General features: G+C 35.6%; 1 protein-coding gene across 1 annotated transcript in view; it reads left to right on the top strand.

Annotated features, from left to right (window-relative positions):
- Positions 1-19,943, top strand: part of LOC150095209 (cilia- and flagella-associated protein 44-like) — a 116,484-nt gene that overhangs the window by 30,224 nt on the left and 66,317 nt on the right. The window contains exon 4 of the mRNA XM_090410621.1: positions 4,095-4,274. Within this exon, the coding sequence (XP_090266747.1) occupies positions 4,095-4,274 (180 nt within the window). The remainder of the gene's footprint in view (positions 1-4,094; positions 4,275-19,943) is intronic.

Here is a 19,943-nt window from a genome sequence, read left to right as displayed (position 1 = left end):
CAGGCATATTATACTCATTCATACACTCAACTGCCTCCCTAAAGTCTGCATATCTACTCCCCCCCCCTTAATAAATCTAGTTTCCCTGAGTCTGTACATCCACTTCATTCAACAACACTTTTTCAAGTCTCCTTACACCGAATCCATTCAAATGCAAACCATCCATATTATATAGATCCTTTCGCCCATCGAACTCGCTCCACATGTCCACAAATTCCACACCACTCATCCTGCATGACCTGCGCATAAAGTCATTAGCAATTATGGCCCTCCTTCTAAACTCTTCACTGTCATACCGCAGCAACAGACTAACCATCCTAACTCTCTCTCTCACTCTTCTCTTTTGCTACCTCAAACAATTCCTTCAGGTCCTCTATCATATCCATTTTATCTCCTTTCAAATCAGTCGTACCTGCCACCACTATCATTTCTTTCATCCTTTGCTTTTGCTCCCTAATAGACTCACATATGTCCTTAATGATCGCACCAGGTTGGTACGATTTTGTCAAACTCCTATCACACCTCATACTAACAAATCTCCATACAGCACTCGCTCCTTCATTTTGTTTACGTTCACAATCATACTCTTATTTTTCTTATCATACTTTTTTTTATTGGCTGGTACACTCGGTAGAAATTTGTGCATATGCTCTAGCTGCCACTTTGCCCTATATATCGCTCCGCTTAACCGTGTGATCTCGCTCATTGCATCTATCTCATCTTTTTTATTATCTGTTAAACCATTAATTTGTTCTGTATTATTACCTTCATTCTCACTTCGCCCTCACAGATCTCTGGTACAACCTCGCAATTTCTTATCATATTGCTATTTTCTACATTCTGACATTCAACAAAAATATCACACTCACGACCTGAAACACACTTTAATTCCTCATTTTCCTTACATTTTCTGCACATATTCACTCCACTATCATCATTTAACCAGACTCCAACCGCTCTCCGCAAAGCATACATCTCGCAGATAGTACATTGAATAATCTCCTTTATGTTACAATTTTTGAACAAAGATGGCGAACCATTATTACTGGCCGCCATTATTTTCCTTCTTGTTGGAGCCATTTGCATGCTTCTATCGTATCTTATCAAATTAATAATTGAAATAACACCAAAAACACACAAACAGACATACTGAGATACGAAAAGCAAACAAAACTATCTAATATTCAAGCAAAATTGTCAATGATAACTTAAAATAACACTTATCTTATCAGGAGCTCTCAACAAACACTACACATCACGAGTCCCTCTAGCGGACATTATCTATATATCTTATCTATATCCATCCCCCATTTGCTCTAATTTATATAACAGAGTTTACCATGTGGTATTATTGAATGCCTTTTCAAAGTTCAGTAGTATTGTCATGTAGTTGGGTTTTTTTATTTAACTAATTTGTCACTTTATTATAAAAAAATGAGTAAATTAAGAAGGCAAGAAACTGTGCTGTTCCCATTCACATATTCCTGAATTTCTGGCTTTGAAAAACTTCTCCAATACCCTAAAAGCCACCACTCCTGAGTTACTAATTGGTCTATAATTTTTTACCTATGATGTGGAGCCTCCTTTATGCAACAGAACCACTTCATCTTTCTTCCACCACCTTTGATCAGCTTCTTCAGTACCTTAAGAACTACCACTCCTGTGTTTTACCTGTGTTTAGGAGCCATGTTTATGTGACAGAACTGTATTGTCTTTTTATTCTCTTGTGATCCTACCATAGCTGAGACTTAAACAGCTTGGTCAGAAGAACTTCCAGATCTCTTGCGCATTCTTGTAATAGATGGCCTTATGTGTCCTCTAATCTTGCCATATTTGTATTAAAAGTCTGAAAGAACTGTATAAGAGAAACAGACTGCATCTGAATAGTTGAGTGAGTCATTTGGGAAGGTTACTGCTGGAAGGAAGTGTAATAAGTGATGCAAGCAGGTTATCAGTGGAAGTCAAAGATGATGTGAATGAGCAGGAAATTGTACTGGGTTTGACTAGTAGAGAAGACCTCATCTAGTAAAGACTAGTTGAGAAGACAATTCAAGAACAGGAATGTAAGTTGGACAAGGAAACAGGATGGGTGAAGGAGGTCAGGGAGATACAGTGTAATGAGAGTGGATTGTGAAAGTAGTAATGAATGCATGTATGTAGATGGTCAGCATAGAAATGCAATGGTCAAGAATACATGGGGCAGATGATGAATAGACAGTAGCAGGTGAAGTCACAGATGGATGACAGCATGAGCAGGACTAGTTATAGACCAAGAAATGGATTGTTATGTTTATTTATGATTGTCAGGAGTATCAGAAATAAGGGAGCTGAAATTGTTGCCTTGATTGAGTTTATGTGACTGAAAATAGTTGGAATAAGTTAAACTTGTTTGGATGAGAATGATATCTTGACAAGAATAGAAATGCAGGGATATATAATGTTTTCATGAAGAGAGGAAATGCAAGAAGGGAAGGGGGAGGGGGTTGTGCTGCTGATGATAGCAGGGGAATTATGTCCATGCAAGGTTGAGATACAAAGAGAAACATTTTTTTAGTGGCAGTGGTTCTGAAGCAGTATGCCCAACAAATTTTGAAGCAGTATGATGTGAATTTCCAACAAATATCCCATTCTAGCATACTGCTAGAATGGGATATTTGTTGAGGTGTTACTGCAGGCCACAGAATGTTGAAGGCGGAGACAAAGAAATGTATAGGCGACTTGCTCACTGAGCAAGCAAAGAGTGATATTATATGGGTTATTTCAACTACAGCAGTATTGATTGGAATGTAGAGATAGCATCAGGGAATAAGGAGAATAAATTTCTTGAGTTCTTAAGGAACAACAATCTTAAGCAATACATAATGGAGGTTACGTGAAGGTTAAGAGTCTTAGATCAATTTATATCATCAATGGATGTGATTGTGAATAGACTGTTACTCTTTCCCAGTTGGTGAGAGTGATCATGAAAGTATCACCTGAGTTGCAGTCAGTCACATGAGAACTTCTATAAAAAAAGGGATATATGTGGAACTACAAGGCTGGTGATTATGGAAAGCTTAGGGGACAACTGGGAGTACGGAAAGAGGAGTTGAGTGGGAAGAATATAGATGCTGTGTGGGTATTGATCAACAGTTATTTAACAGCAGCAGTGCCTGAGTATATCCCAAAGGTGAAAAGACTAAACAAAGTGGGAGTATAATGGTTAAATGAAGAGATTAAACTTGAAATCTGGAAGAAGGCACTGCAGTGGCAACACAAGATGAATGTCGGTAATGATCAAATGCATGAAGAGTACAAAGAGCAGGCCAGAATTGTAACTCAGCTGGTAAAAGCAGCAGAAGTGCACTGTGAGAAGTTAGCCAATCAAGTTAAGAAAACTCATAGGGAGTTCTCCAATATGTGGCAAGAAAAAGAAATGACTGTGGAAGGATGATGGTAGTTGATGACACTGGTTGATTGGTATCCAATGCAGAAGATATTGTTGAATTATCAATAATCAGTTTATCAGTGGTATTTCATCCTAGTGATGGCAACATCAAGAGAAGCTGGAGTGTAGAAGGTATGGCAGAGAAGGACTGGTGTTGAATGAACAGGAAGTATATGAGGAATTAAGTAAACTTGATATTAATAAAGCAATGGGATTTGACAGTGTATTGTTGTGTCTTGAGGGAATGCTCTATGAAATTAATGGCACCTTTGGCACAACTATTTAACATGTGCTTTGCAACAGAAATTGAAGGAGGGAAAATTTGTTCCACTTCACAAAGGGCGAGGATAACACTAAGGCTATAAATTATAGACCAATTTGTGTGTTTGGAATTGTTTTTAAGGTATTAAAGAAGATGGTGAGGACTATGATTGAGAAGTGGGTTCATAATAGCAGTATTCTTTATGATGGTCAGCATGGATTTGTCAGGGGGGGGGGTCATATTTCAGCAATCTGCTCAGTTATTACAAGAAGGTGACAAATTCACTGAATAAAGAAGATGCATATACAGTGGTATACTTGGACTTGATTTTTGTAATTTTTTTAAGTAAGTTAATAACAAAAGTGCCTCTGTTATGCTTAATTATTATTTTTATTACTATTTTAGTCCAGGAGGAGACCTTTTAGCATCACTTGGAGGTTATCCAGACTATTTTCTTACTGTGTGGAACTGGGAAAATGAAAGCATTGTATTAAGAAATAAGGCATTTTCTCAGGATGTGTGGACTGTTTCTTTTTCACCATTTTTGCATGGACAGTTAACTACTAGTGGTGTTGGTCATATCAAGTAAGTATTTCATGGAGCAGAAGTAATGATAATGATTCTTAAAAAAATTTAGGATTATAAAATTTAGATAAATTAATATGAGCTAAATAGAATGGAAATTCTTGTTGTTTTTGACTATGCAAAAGGTGGTGTTTGCGTTTTGCTTAGTCGAAAATACTGTTTCCAGCTGCTGTAAAGCTAAATATCATTTAATGAGTATTTCATATTAATTCACAGCAGTTGATAATGATATTATATTTGAGAGGGTTTACCTATAATTGATAGACAAACAAGCAAAGCAGCTTCAATAAATTAAATTAGAGCATTCCGTGGCTTGTCATATGCTTGCCACATTCATATTACTGAAGTTATTAACTTCAGCAGTAAACTGGTATGTGAAAAGATATGAAAGAGTGCTTGCACAAGTAAATGAAAAGAGTGAGACAGAGTAATTTACAGATTGTGAGTCTGCTGCCATGGTATGATGAGAGTTGACAGGAAAGGCCATGATTTCAAATGAGTCTATGCACATGTTGTGCAGGAGGAATGGTATGGAGTTCATGGACGTGTGGATTTGATGAACAAAAGGAATTATATGAAACTAGTGCATATAGAAAAGTTTAAGTGACATTGGTTATTCATAATAATGCTTCATGGTATAAACAACCTCAAGAGAGGAAACACACATTTATTAAACTCACTAATATTTTGTTGGTTTTCTAACTAGCATCATCAGAGCACAGTTATAATTGTGACAGGTACACAGCACTAAACTAAGTAATTGTGGAAAACACTCCAAATTGCAAAACAGAACTAATGTCCTTACATGGTGCCCCCAATGGATCGCATAACTATAAAGTTAATTTTGAGAAACTAGGCTATCAAGCCTTAAAATTATTGTCTTCCGGATATTTGATAAATTAATGCAACCATACTAGTTGAGGTTGGGAGAGTGCTTCATAGCTGATGCTGATTCTAAAAATAGTTTCTCAGATCTATAACAACTTCTGTATAATATAAGATGTTTTCCTCCATCTGTATGTGAAGGAGTATCCAGAGTATGGTTTACCAATCCTGATTTGCCATACAGATAATTGCTGATCTTTCAGTGTGTCCAAAGTAGGCTAAACTGCAGACACAAGAAACTTTATACACTCAGGGTATTCAAGAGGATGCAGTTGATCTTTAGAAGAATATATGAAGGTAGCTAGCTGAATGAAAGGTTTTAAAATTGCTGTGATCCTCTGTGTTGGATGTGGGAGGGATGGTGGATGCATGCAGTATTTTATCTATTTTATATGGGCTATAGCTAATAGCTATAGCCCATATAACTATAGCCCATAGAAGTATAAGAAACAAGGCGGATGAAATGGTTGCACTAATTGCGTCTGTGCACCCAGAGATTGTCGGAATAAGTGAGACATGGTTAGATGAGGATGACATCCTGACAGGAATAGAGATGGAAAGGTATGATGTGTTTCGTGAGGATAGAAGGGGTAAAAAGGGAGGGGGAGTGCTATTGATGATAGAGAAAGAGTTATGTCCATACAAGGTAGAGATGCAAGAGGGAAATGGGGCCAGTGGTTTTGAGGCAGTATGGTGTGAGATAGAGGTGAATAGAATCAAATACTTGGTGGGATGTTGTTATAGACCTGGTAATGTGGATGGTGGTGATAGTGAAATGTGTAGTCAAATAAGCCAAGCAAATAAGAAAAGGGTGATCATTATGGGTGATTTTAATTATGGCAATATAGACTGGAATGATGAGATAGAAACTGGAAGTAAAGAAAATGAGTTTCTTGAGTTTTTTGAGGGATAACTACCTCAGACAGTATGTAACAGAGGGCGCACGAGGATTAAGGGTCTTGGATTTGGTCATCTCATCAGAGAATGTAATTATAAATGAGGTGTCAAATCATCCACCAATTGGTGAGAGTGACCATGAGGTGATTACTTGGGTGGTTGCCAGCAGTGCGAAGACCCCTGTGAAAAAAGGGTATATGTGGAACTACAAGGGGGGTGATTATGAAGAGCTCAGGAGACAGCTTGCAGGTATAGCATGGAATGAGGAGTTAGCTGGAAAAGAGATCAATGCAGCTTGGGGGATTTTCAAAAAATATTTAGTGGATGCATTGTCTAAATGTATACTACGGGTGAGAAGGTTAAATAAGTTAGGTGTGAGATGGATGAATAAAGAGATTAAGCATGCAATACAGAGAAAAAGGGCATTGTGGAGGCAGCATAAGAGAAGTAACCAATTTCATGAGTTCTACAAAGACCAGGCAAGGAGAGTGACTTGGTTGGTGAGAGTAGCTAAAGAGAGGTATGAACAGCAGTTAGCTAATGAAGCTAAAAAGAATCCTAGGGAGTTCTTTCGATATGTAGCCAGCAAAAGAAAGAATGATTATGGAAGGATGACATTGATTGGAGGAAATGGTATAAAGACAGCTGCTGCAGAATGTGTGGTGGAGATACTTAATGAGCAGTTCATAAAGATCTTTCAATCTTGTGAATGTGACTTCATGGAGAGATTAAGAGCAGTTGATGATGGGGAGGAGAGACTGACTGTAAGTGAGCAAGAGGTGTTTGGGGAGTTGAGTAAACTAGATGTAAATAAGGCTGTGGGACTTGATAATATATCACCGCGTATTCTGAAGGAATGTGCCAGAGAGTTGACACCTGCCTTGACATATTTTTTTAATACGAGTCTTGCACTTGGTCAAGTCCCTAAAGAGTGGAAGGAGGGCAAGATTGTGCCACTTCATAAAGGAGGTGATCGAACTCAAGCATCAAACTATAGGCCTATCTGTGTGTCAGGTGTTGTGGTTAAGTTGTTGGAGAAGCTTGTGAGAACTAGGATCCAGAGTTGGGTTGACAACAATGGTATAATCTTTGATGGATAGCATGGATTTGCTAAAGGGAGGTCGTGTTTTAGTAATCTACTTACTTATTATAATAAAGTGACTGCTTCCTTGGACAGAGGAGAAGGATACACAGTAATATACTTGGATTTTACAAAAGCTTTTGATAGAGTACCTCATGATAAGTTGACAATCAAACTGGAGCAGATGGGGTTGGATATTAGATTAGTGCATTGGATTGGAGACTGGCTATCTGATAGGTATCAACAAGTTGTGTATGGGGGTGCAATATCCAGGAAAAGGAAAGTCACTAGTGGAGTGCCTCAGGGATCTGTTTTAGGGCCATTACTATTTAACTTGTATATTAATGATATTGGCGAAGATTTGGATGGAGATATTCAGTTGTTTGCAGATGATGTAAAGTTGGGATGAACCATAAAGAGTAGTGAAGATGTTGTGGCTTTGCAAGAAGACTTGAATAAATTGAGTGATTGGGCAAGCAAATGGGCATGCGAGTTCAATGTTGCAAAATGTAAGGTTTTAAAATTTGGAAAACAAAGATGGGATGCAGAATTTATGCTTGGTGAAAATATATTGTTGGAAGTAGAGGAAATAAGAGATCTGGGAGTGATAGTGGATAAGGATCTAAAATTTAGGGGACACATCGCCAAAATTGTGAAGACAACGCAAAGACTTTTGGGAATGATGAGGAAGACACTGACGTGTAGAAGTAGGGAGATTCTTGTTCCATTGTATAATGCCACACATAGACTATTGTGCCCAGATTTGGTCACCTGGTTTTCAGAAGGATGAAGAGATGTTGGAAAGGGTCCAAAGACGACTGACTAAGGTAGTTTCTGACCTCTGGAATGTCGAGTATGAGGAAAGATTGAAAAGATGTAATTTGCAGAGTCTAGTGGAGAGAAGGAAGAGGGGAGATATGATAGAGACCTACAAGTTGGTAAGGGGATGTTATAGGATCAATGGTGGAGAAGTTCTACAGAGAATAGTGGGAGATCAGGGGAGAACCAGAGGTCATACCTGGAAACTGTATAAAGAGGGTGTGAGTAGGGGAGTGAGAGGCAGGTTTTTTTCGTGCAGAGTTGTGAATGATTGGAATGCCTTGCCTGAGAGTGTGGTGTCTGCAATGAGTTTGAATGTGTTTAAGACCCGGTATGATGAGATGTGTGTGAGATAAAAGGACCTCCTAGATGAGTCTTTGACTCCATGAGGTCTTGTTTTAATAATAATAATAATAATAATAAGCTATTTTAGCTATTACCTTTTTAAGTAATAGACCTTTTTTAGCTATTAGCTAAAAAAGGTGTGAATGTCTCTGAGCTCAGTTCCAAGGGGTTGTATCATTTGAATAAATAGCCCTAACTTGGTAAGTATTTTGAGGATGCCATACTGATATTTACATAAACCACCACTCATTGCCATAATTATGGGCAATAGAGTGGTGGTTTATGTAAATATCTTCCTGTATGAGTGGATTGTAAATGGAGACAGATAATGAACCATTAGGGAGTCATGTCAGTAGTGTATCTAAAAAGGGGAGACAATTGTTACTTTCTCTTACTGTGGTGAGTTTATTTTAGGAAATTAGCTGTTAAGATGCACCAAAAATGTATCAATGTGTCTGGACCATGAGGCCAAACAGCATCAACATAGCACAGCCAAACTATTTTTAAGTGTAGCTGTGTTGAGTGCTTGATTTTCAAAATGTTCCATATAGAAGTTAGAGGAGAAGAAAGAAGGGAAACTATAGTAGTCCCCCTCCAACTTTCTGTATATTTTTTCTTTCCATAGGAAATGGCAAATCTGAATAATTCGATTATGTCAGGAGGAAATGTAGCTTAATGTGGTTAAGGGTTTCTGTTCAAGGTACGTTAGGGAATAGTGAAGTAATATCGAAACTGACATTGTGATCAGAATCTGTCAAAGTTACATTTTTTTATTGATGTTTTAAAGTGTTGAGAGATTTTAATAGATGACGGAAAATTGCTAAGGGAGGAAAGTGATTTGGGTAAATGTTTGGCCAGTTTATAGGTGAGGCTGTCTACTGTTGGGATGAATGAGAGGGGATATTAGGTTTGTGAAATTCATGGACCCCATTTATCTGTGGTGATTTGAATTTTTTTGTGGTTCCATTCCTACCCATGAAAGGCTGTTAAAACCCTATGATACATTTGTATTGTGTGTGGGCTAAGGATTTTTTTTTTGTAAAGTTTATCAATTTCATTTGGCTGGTATGTTATTCTTGGGAAGTTTGGATTTCTTTAGAATACTAGCCACATCCAAACAAATGTTATCAGCCACTGTGGGTGCAAGTTCATAAATATCATGCTCTATGCTAGTCATAATTTCCAAAACTGGTAATTTTTTTAATATAGTGATGAAATTATGTCCATGACTAAGTGCACTGACTTAGTCTGAGAGTGTCTGTGATGATAGACTAACCACTACACGTTCATATTGTAGTTGCAGTTGGGAACTGCTTCATTGTTTAAGAGATGCAAATTTTTTCACATAGTTATTAGAATAAACCACAGTTCTGGATTAAGTATTTCTGAAAGCTCTTCATGTAATATGATGATAGCAGCATTGATTGTAGCCAACTCGACACAAGTGCTGCCAATCTGTTCTTGAATTAGCACTAAACTTACCTGTGTATAAAATTTTTAGCTTTTGCAGAATTAAACTCTTCTGTCGGAATCTTGAACAGTTTGGAATGGTATTTGTGTCCTAACATCTCTTTAGGAAGGTAAGCCAATTGAGTTATCTTGACAGTTTTAGTTTCCACTTATCAAGTTGAACTGCTTTATGTGCAATTTCTTCTCCATGCAGAGTTTGAATATGTATAGATGTTGTTGATTATTCATAGTAATGTGTCACTGTATAAACAACACCAAGAGGGGGGGGGGATATACGTTTTTTAAGCTCATTAATATTTTGCTGATTTTGAGTTTGAAGTACTTAGAATGTTATCGAACCATTTTGCAAATATGGCCATTGATTTAGATGGAATATTACCTCTTATGATACAAGTACGTGCAATGGAATTGGCAGCTTCTCTGACCAGAGTGTTTATTTAAGTTTCAGCTGTGTTGTTCTATTTTATGAAGGAGGCTTTAAGTCTATTTTAGCAAATTAACCAGTCAATATCTTGTGAATGGTAGTATTTTAATTTTCCATTTAAATTAATATTATTTTTATTATTAGGTTGTTGAAAAGTATGATTAGCAGTATGAAATGTGAAGAATATAGGCCAAACAGCAAAAACATCATCGATGTAACAAAACCAAAGAGAGGATTGGGAATGAATGGATGAGAACAAGGTGTCTTCTAGATGGTTCACAAAAAATGGTTGGTCCAAAATCTTCACAACATTAAGAGGAAAATCATCATGTAGTAAACTAATGGTGTCAGATAACGGAGTGTTGGTAAATAGAGAAACACTGTCAAAAGCTGTGTAACATATCCTACTCTAATATTTGAATATGCTGGATTTTTTCGAGAAAATATTGGAATTCTTGATAAATGATTCGGATTATCCAATATGGGCACTTAATAAACATGAAAGAAATTTAGAAATTCTATAGGCAGGGGAGTCAGTTCAATTCACACTGGGTCTTGCTGGACAACTATCTTTATGAATTTTGAGAGACCATATAAATGAGGAGTCTTAAAATGGGTGTAATTTATACAAAGTATTTTGATCCCAGCTAACAACTCATCAAGGAGCTTTTAATTATTTAATCTGTGTTTTTTCTAAGGTTATAATTGATTTCTTGATAGATGGACGTATCCTGTAAAGGCAGTTGATCTTCCTCTCATAGTTGGCCTTATCCATTAACACTATAATTTCTTTTACCTGCTTTTGAAAGAGATACATGGTTCTTTTGTCTTAATGAAAGCAGCACACAGAATTCAGTAGTAGATAAATTACAAGGAGGTAATTGACTTCTAAATAGTAAAGCAGCAACTTCAAAGCATAGTTTATTAGCATCTTTGCTTAAAAGTCCTGATGTTATGCAAAAAAATCAAGATATGGAATGGATTTAGGTTCTACAGCAAAATCATGGTCTTTAGCTAACACTGTTCTAAGTCTAAGAATCAGACAACAGGCATCCAGAAATGTTAATAACCCATTTATTATTAGGAGTGTTGTCAGCAGTAAAGTTTTGCTTATGATATTATGATTCATAGTTTTGCATCAGTCTGTATGAATGTCTTTTATAACAGCAGGATAAAGATTGTTTAGAAACACTTAGAACAATGTTGTAGTTTGTCCTTAGTTGCTGAAATTCTTCTTTCAATATCTTAAATATATTGAATATTAGATGCTAAATCTTTTTTAGCTTCTTGAAGTTGGTTCCACATCAAGGAAAAACTTGTATTAATATAAACTGTATGACCTCCAGGCAACCAAATAGTATCTTTAAATCTAGCAAACATAGGAATAACTTTTGTATTGCAAATCAGAACAAATGAGGAAACTGGTGATGTGGATACAAGAATGGCTCATGGACAGATACCAAAAAGTAGTCAATGGAGGAGCAGAGTCCAGGATGAAACAGGTGACCAGTGGTGTGCTGCAAGGCCCTGTGCTTGGACGATTATTGTTTAATTTGTACATAAATGATATAGGAAATGACTTGAATGGAGATTTTCAGTTGAGAGTTTAGTTAGGGTAGTGGCCCTTGCCTTAATGCATAGCATTACACATATCTGCAAGGCAATGTGCTTTGCATTATGGGAGATACTGAGATAGGAGTGATGATAGCTTTCTCTACCTTTGCCACGAGTTGGCTTGGTGTTGCACCACCTTAGCTCAGTCCTGAAGATACTTTCAGGCACAAACTTTGTTTGCTCACACTTGGATAAAGGATTAAAAAAATTAATAATTAAAAGATTACAAGCTTTTGTAATCTTTTAATTTAATGACATTGGTGGAACTGTACTTGAGAAGATTGATCAGGCTAGTGACTTTGGGGTGTTGGTGGATAGAAAGTTTGAAGTTCAGAGGACATATTGCTAACATCTCCAAGACTTCATTTGTTATTGAAGAGCACAGTAACATGCAGAGACAAAGAAGTTATTATTCCTCTTTATAGGCATTGACACATTCACATCTGGATTCCAGTGCTCAGGTCTGCTCACCTGGATTCCATGGAGATGAGGAAGTGGTAGAAAAGATTCAGTGGCAAGTGCCCATGTTGGTGAGTGGTGTAAGGAATGCTCCCCACATTGATAGATTGTAGGCTACAGAAGTTGGTTGATTGACAGAGAAGAGGGGAATATGATAGAAACATTTAAGTTAATAAATGGAGTTTATAGGATTGACGCAGGGGAAATATTTCAGCAGTGGGCTAGTGGTGGAAGAACAAGAGGTCATTCACTCTTACTTAATTTCCAAGAATTTCCTTTAACAAGGGTGCAAGGACTAGATTTTTTGTTTGGAGAGTGGTGAAGGAATGGAATGCATTGCCTAACTCAGTTGTGATTGCTTTGTCTGTCAATGAGTTCAAGAAGAGGTATGATAGATATTATGTGGATAGTTTGTGTCTCCCACAGTGAGCCTACTTGACTACATGGAGATGCTCGTATTAATATTTTTTTAATATTGTTTTTTAATTAAAATTATGATTACATATTGTAATTACATATTTAGATTACATTTGATTACATATGATGCATATATTACATTACATACATTTGATTACATATGATACATACATTGATTACATATTTTTTTAATTCAATCCTTTTTTATTTTTATTATGAAATTATGATTACATATTTACAATACATATGATTTTCATATCTATTGTAAATATTAACCTAAATTAGCTGTATACAAGACAGTGTTCAAACCAGTTTTAACTTATGGATCTGAGAGCTGGGTCAGAAGTAAAACACTTGACCAAAGACTAGAGACTTCAGATATGAGAGTCCTGAGAAAGATGGCATCAATGGCAATATCATATTAAAAATGAGAATGTTAGGAAAGAACTAGACATTGTCAGCATCCAGGAATGCATTAGCAGAGCTAATCTCAGGTAGTATGGTCACTTAAACAGAATGGGCAAGGAAAGAATAGCAAAGCAAGTGTTCTCTACCAGGTTGGCAGGAAAATGACCCAGAGGAAGACCAAGATATAGGTGGATTGATACGGTACAAAGTGCCTTAGACGATAGAAATATAAGATCTGATAATGTTGGAGTCTTGACAAGTAACAGACTGATTTTGAGGAAAATTGTAGATAGGAAGTTAGTAATGATGTAAATTTTTCATGTAGTACTATCATATCCTGTACCCCCCTTGAGGGTACATATCAGGAATTTGATGATGATGATTTTCATATGATTACATATTTACAACACTTACAGTTCTGGTTTTTTTTTGTAACAATGAAATTCGTACAAATTTTATTATTTTTTTTTCTGTATAATGTATTAATAATAGTAACTGTAGTTGGCAATTTATAGTTGTGGTTTAATAATATTGCATTTTTACAGCATTTATACAATAACAATGAGTTATATAGATTTACAATTTTTGATTTAATATATTTAAGTGCTGTAACTTCAGCACTTAAATGTAGTATATGGATTTATTTTTTTTTCTTTTTGTTGATCTTGGTTGAGATGTAATTTCTCAGCTTGCATCCTCGAAGCTTTTTTTATTAAGTTTATCTCCAGATGACACCGGTTAGTTATTGTTTATTGGTTTGATCACTGTGTTGGAAGTAGGCTGATGTTTGATAGGTCTGATATCCACTACAGCCATAGGTTGAGAAATTCATTCATATGCACACACAGGGACGCACATTCGAACACACATACACAATAATTTGGAATGTCACGATGTGTCGCTGAACTGGAAAGCCTGAATTAATATATTGTGTTTCATTAATTTTGTAAGGTGTGTAGGGTGCAGGTTTCTTTTTCATAGCATGTCCTTAGTGCTCTTTTCAGCCTGTTGTAGTTTATAAGGTTCTTGTATTCAAAAGGTAGTTTATTTAGTATATCTGGGATGTAGAAGCTTCATGTGATTCTTATAAAAAATTTTTTTAAGAATCACATTCAATTTATAAATTAAATTTTTATAAAATATAAAAATATTTATCACAGATAAATATTTTTATATTTATCTGTGATGTAATTAGTTGTTTGAGATCTTGTTATATGGTATGTATTTCTGGATGTCCTGTCGTTGGCATCGAAATAATGTTTTAGCATAGCTTCATAGGGACATAAGTGTTTTGGTGTTAGTATTTTGTGTTCTGACATTGCAATGTATATAAAGCCAGTATTGTCTCTTTGTTCCCAAAATATCAGTTTTATCATTTTGTACTGTAATGACATTAATCAATTTAGTTTGTAGGGTGCACAGAAAGCATGAGTTGTTATAGTGTATCTTAGTATATTAGTGCTTTGTATGTTAGTGTTTTTAGGCATGTGGGAACTATGTGTCTTTTAACTTGTAGAGTTTGCCAGTTATTGTTCGGAGTTTGTTTTGCAGGTGGTTTATGTGGCTATTCCAGTTCATATCTATATCGAAGTAAATTCCAAGGTATCGTATTGTTTCAACCTGTGTGATGGTAGTGGCTTTTACTGTTCTGTGTGTTTTTTATGTTGGAGAGTGGATGTTTGATGGTTATATATATATTATCAACTGGTCAAGTCAGTGGATTTCTGAATATAATTAATTTTGTCTTATCTGAGTTTAGGTGTATGGAGTTTTTGGAGAGCCAGTCAGATTTATTTATGTCAGTTTGATTTATGTCATGCTGTATATTTGTTTGGGCTATGCTTGCATTATTATGGATGAATATTATAGCTGTATCATCTGTGTATTGGAAGATCTTGCCGTTGAAAGGTGGTTACTATTGTGCATATAAACGTTGAATAGAGTTGGGGAGAGAACAACTCCCTGTGGTACTCCACATGTTACTGGTAGCTCTCTACTTTGGTTTGACCCAATACGCGTGATATGTTTTCTATTTTGAAGGTAGTTTATAAACCACCTGTGCAGAGGCCCATCTATTTTGTATCTCAGCTTTTCTAATAAGGTTTGATGTGTGAGTGTGTCAAATGCTTTAGTCAAATCGATAAAGACTACCATGGCAATTTTGTTTTTATCTAAGCCAGTATTAATTATGTCCATGAGGTTTTCCAAGAGAGATGTTGTTCCCTTATTTTTCTGAAAACCGTATTATGTTTTGGGGATAATACGAACATTCTCTGTATATGTTGTGAGTTTCCTTAGTATGATCCACTCCATAATTTGATTGATAATTGATAGTGTTGCTATGGGTCTGTAATTACTGATTAAATTTCTTTTTCCATGTTTGTATATGGGTGTGATTATGGCTGTCTTTAACATACTTGGTATTTATCTGGTTTTAAATCTTTTATTTATTAATTTTAGTAGGATAGGACATAGACTAGTTGCGTGTTGCTTGATATCCTTAGGTCTTATACCAGCAATTCCTAGGCCTTTGTTTGGTTTGATTCGAAGTATTACAAAGAGAAGTTCTGCTTCTTTTCTGTTTTAGAACGATAATATCTGTTTTGATTATGGTCCAAGTTGGGGATCGCGTTTTGTGATTGGGGGAATATTTCTGTGTATTTCTTGAATGGAATCTACAAAGTATTCATTAAAGTCATTTTCTAGTTGTTGGATAGATTTTGCATCTTTCATGAAGCTGTGTTTTATGGTTTCAGAAGCAGTGGTATTAGGATCATAATCTGGCATCTCGTTGATCAGATGCCAGGTTTGTTTCATGGTGTTTTGTGCAGAGGTTAATTTTTCTCTGTAATAGTTTCTTTTTGCATTTCTTCTTTGCGTTGTAAAGTAATTTCTTTGTTATCTTATTTTCAATTTTTAAAGCTGCAATATTTGGATATCGCTTTAATTGTTTCCATAGAATGGTGTATATCAAGGATTAAGTTTTGCGTTATCCAAAGATTTTGGCTTGTTATTGAATGAATTCTGACTTTCTTTGCAGCTTTCTTATATATTTCCTCCAGTGTGAGTTTAATGTTGTTGTATAAGGTATCTGTTGAATCTGATGATGCCATATTTTCCCAATCGATTTTTCTTATTTTGTTGTTGACTTTTTCTTCATCTATTATTGTTTTGTGTTGCTTTTCATCTATGGGTCATTGCATGGATATTGTCTTAGTGTGCAGGTTTAGAGCCGTGAAGTAATGGTTTGCTATTTTGCACTTTATGCCTGCTGTAATGTAACTATTTGGTGGTGCCTGAATGTTTATATGATCTAAGCAAGAAGAGTGATAGCATTTCTGACTAGTTCTTCTCTAGTATATGATGTTATGATTGGTATTAGGTTATACATATATAGCTTATCTAATTATTGTACAGTGTTGTTTTCATTTGCAATATTTATGTTTATATCACCGATTATCATTAGGTATTCGGTTGAGCATAATTCTTGAGTGTAAAAGCCAGCAATTGAGTTTGTGCAAGAATATTTTCACGTTTAAATGCCTGTAAATAGCATTTAGTATTATGGGATACTGTCGATTGGCAGTATTAATGATTTTGATGCAAAGGGTTTCAGCATGCTCAAACTGATAAACAGTTTCTTTTGCTACTAATTTATGTTCAGTAAATATTAATAATCCACCACCTCTTTTTTTTTTTTTTTTTGGCAGCATGATCTATGTTGTTGAAAGCCTGGAATTTGGAAAATAGTTGCTTCATCTATAGTAATGGATACTTCTGTTAGGACCAATATATCAATAAATTCAGATAAGCTTGTAGCATTAACTGATGTTTTCTAATGCTTCTGATATTAATATGCAGGATAGAGAGACCTCTCATTTGCACTGTGTGTTGTTTCCATGCATTGAGCGAGTCAAAAGTATAATTGCTGATGTATTCTGGTGTTATTTCTAATGGTTCATATTCATTTTTGTTGTGTTCAGTCTTTTTGATCTAATTAGGAGCCTTTTGTTTTACTGTGGCAGCCTGTTATGTCTTCCAAGTTTTTAATTTGTATCAACTTGAAGTTTATTACTTCCTCAAGAATATCTTGCTGTCTCTGATCCACAAAAATTGATAATTTTTTTCTGTTTTTGATTTTCTTGCTTGGTACGACAGATCCTGGTTGAATGGTGTTAAATACTCAGAAAGATTGGTTTATTGTCTTGCAATGCATTTAAGTCCTTGGCAACTGTTTTTTCAATCTGCTGGATTTTATGAGATTGTCTCTTGTGGACTTGCTTGTAAGACAAATACTACTGCAGGTTGGGGCAAGCCTTGTTTTTTCTTCTTCCTGGGAATCCGATTTACGGTTTGAAGGTCATTATACTGTAGGGGGATGTCATTTGCATAGCCTAACTTTGAAACTACGTCTCTGAGATTTTCTGTGAATGCAGTTTCAGGAAGACCATTTATGACAAGATCTTTATGTTGTTGCTGATTTAAAAGTTCGTATTGTAGTTTTAGGGAATTAAGTTCTTGACAGAGTTCGAATGTCTCTTTCATCAAATTGTGTTGCCTGTCAGTTAGTACGTTAAAACTGATTTTAATGTCGTTTACCATTTCCAAGACTTTTTCCACTGCTGAATTATTATATTTAACAAAATCCTCATATTTGCCAAATTTTTTTTGTTATTTGTTCATTCTGCTTATCAAAGAGTACTTGGTACTTTCTGCTTATCAAAAAGTACTTTTAAAGATCCACTAAGCTGGCTTTATAGTGTCTAAACCTTTTTCTAGTAATAAATTTACGGAATTCAAATTATAAGACTCATCAGTAACTTTCAAAAAAATACTAGTATTATATTTTTTTGAAATACAATGCCAGTTTTTCTTTTGCAATTGGCTGCACCATGGGTGGCAGAGTTTTGTTGTTCTCCCTGCGGCATAGGCAGGGCCATTCCTCTCATTTTGCATTGAATTTACATTGCCAGGTTGTTTCTGAAAGGCTGGAACATGTAAAGTGAAGATTCCTAAGGCATTTCTTACAGGTTATATGATTTCCATCGGACGATAAATCCTTCAGGTACTTGTTGCACTTCACGACTCACCCTTTCTTCCATGGAGTAACTGTAGCATGACTGTAACGATGATGACATCCTTTGTTCTTCGCTCATTGGTGACCACTGTGCACTCTTCAATTTTCAGCACTCAAAATTCGGATTCTTTTTAGCTGATTTTTGTGAATTATATATCACTGTCTTCATCATGACAAGTAGAATTCCTTGCAACACTTTTAAATTAAGATACAGAAGAAACACTTTAAAACTATAACAATGGGAGCAGCTATATCGCCATATGTTCATTCGTATGCCTACACAATGATAATAATAATTGTGACATTTTTTGAGAAAGGAAATCCGAGCATGAAGCTTACCTTGTAAAACCAATAATCTTCCTAACATGCCTGTTCATTTAGGGAATTCTTCCCTGTTTAGGATAATAAGTCTAATCTTTAAATGCAACTGTGACATAACTATGAATCACAAAATTACATGATAACCACAGTAATAAACTTTTTATTATTATTATTAATTGACACCTCTAGGGAGGCCAAAGACTCATCGAGGGAGGGCACCTACAACTCTGTCTCCACCACTCAATCCACCAACTACAACGAACCACAACTACACTAATGCCATCTACCACCCATCATATCACTAGTATTTCCACAGACAATCACAAACATCCATGCACACGGTGAGATTCAAACCCGCAGCCTTTTGGCAGGAGAACGGTTACGCTAACCACTCGGCCAACCAGGCCAGCTAATTTTTACTGTAATGAAAGTACAGATATTTCTCTAGTGAACGTACAGATTTTCTAATTTTCTTTCTCTCTCTCTCTCCCTATGGTTCGGGAGATTCTCATTTTATGTAAACATTAAAAATAGTTTTAATATTATTTACTAAAATAAAGAGCCAAAAGGCTTCACTTTGGCAATGCAAATTTATAAAAATTAAGTGGATATTAAATCCAGCATTATTTCAAAGCTGAATATAGAAACTATAAAAGTTTTATATGAAATTTGACCAGAGAGCTTACAGGAATATACACACACTGATATTTACAAGTTGCCCTAGCCAGACCTTATAGGAGAGAGATGATCGCTACAAGTGTTCATATATTTCCCTCCTATTGGTCCATTTTGAAAAGGTTTCATTGGCCTGACAGCTGTTTCAAACTGGTTTGTTATCATCAGAGACCAGGCAGAAACCTTAAGAGAGCAAAAAATCTCAGTACTAAGGAACTTGAAACATCGGAAAGGTGTATTTTTCATAAGCGAACTGTCGGTTGGTGCATAAAAGTATTTACTAAAATAAAGAGCCAAAAGGCTTCACTTCGGCAATGCAAATTTATAAAAATCAAGCAGATGTTAAATCCAGCATTATTTCAAAGCTGAATATAGAAACTTTAAAAGTTTCGTATGAAAGTTGACCAGAGAGCTTACGGAAATATACACGCTGATATTTACGAGTTGCTCTAGCTGACTGATGATTGCTACAACAGCTGTCAGACCAGTGAAACCTTTTCAAAATGGACCAATAGGAGGGAAATATATGGATGCTTGTAGCGATCATCACTTCTGATATATATTTTGTAGCATGTATTTAATAAACTAATACCTCTGTAATTAGCAGGTTTTGTTTTATCCCCTTTTTAAAATATAGATATTACTATACCTGTATTCCATTCTATTGGTTTGTATAAATTTTATTTAAAAATTTTAATAATCTCTGATGAGATTATTAAAATAATCTCATCGTTTCCAGCAAATTTATACAGTTCAGAGTTTATCCCATCTTATCCT

Source organism: Typopeltis vanoorti, chromosome 20, assembly GCF_054136105.1.
Source record: "Typopeltis vanoorti isolate ZY-2024b chromosome 20, IOZ_Tvanoo_1.0, whole genome shotgun sequence".
In the NCBI taxonomy this organism is placed as follows: Eukaryota; Metazoa; Arthropoda; class Arachnida; order Uropygi; family Thelyphonidae; genus Typopeltis; species Typopeltis vanoorti.
The sequence above is the reverse complement of the archived record's forward strand: the minus strand, read 5'-3'. Positions and strand labels throughout refer to the sequence as shown.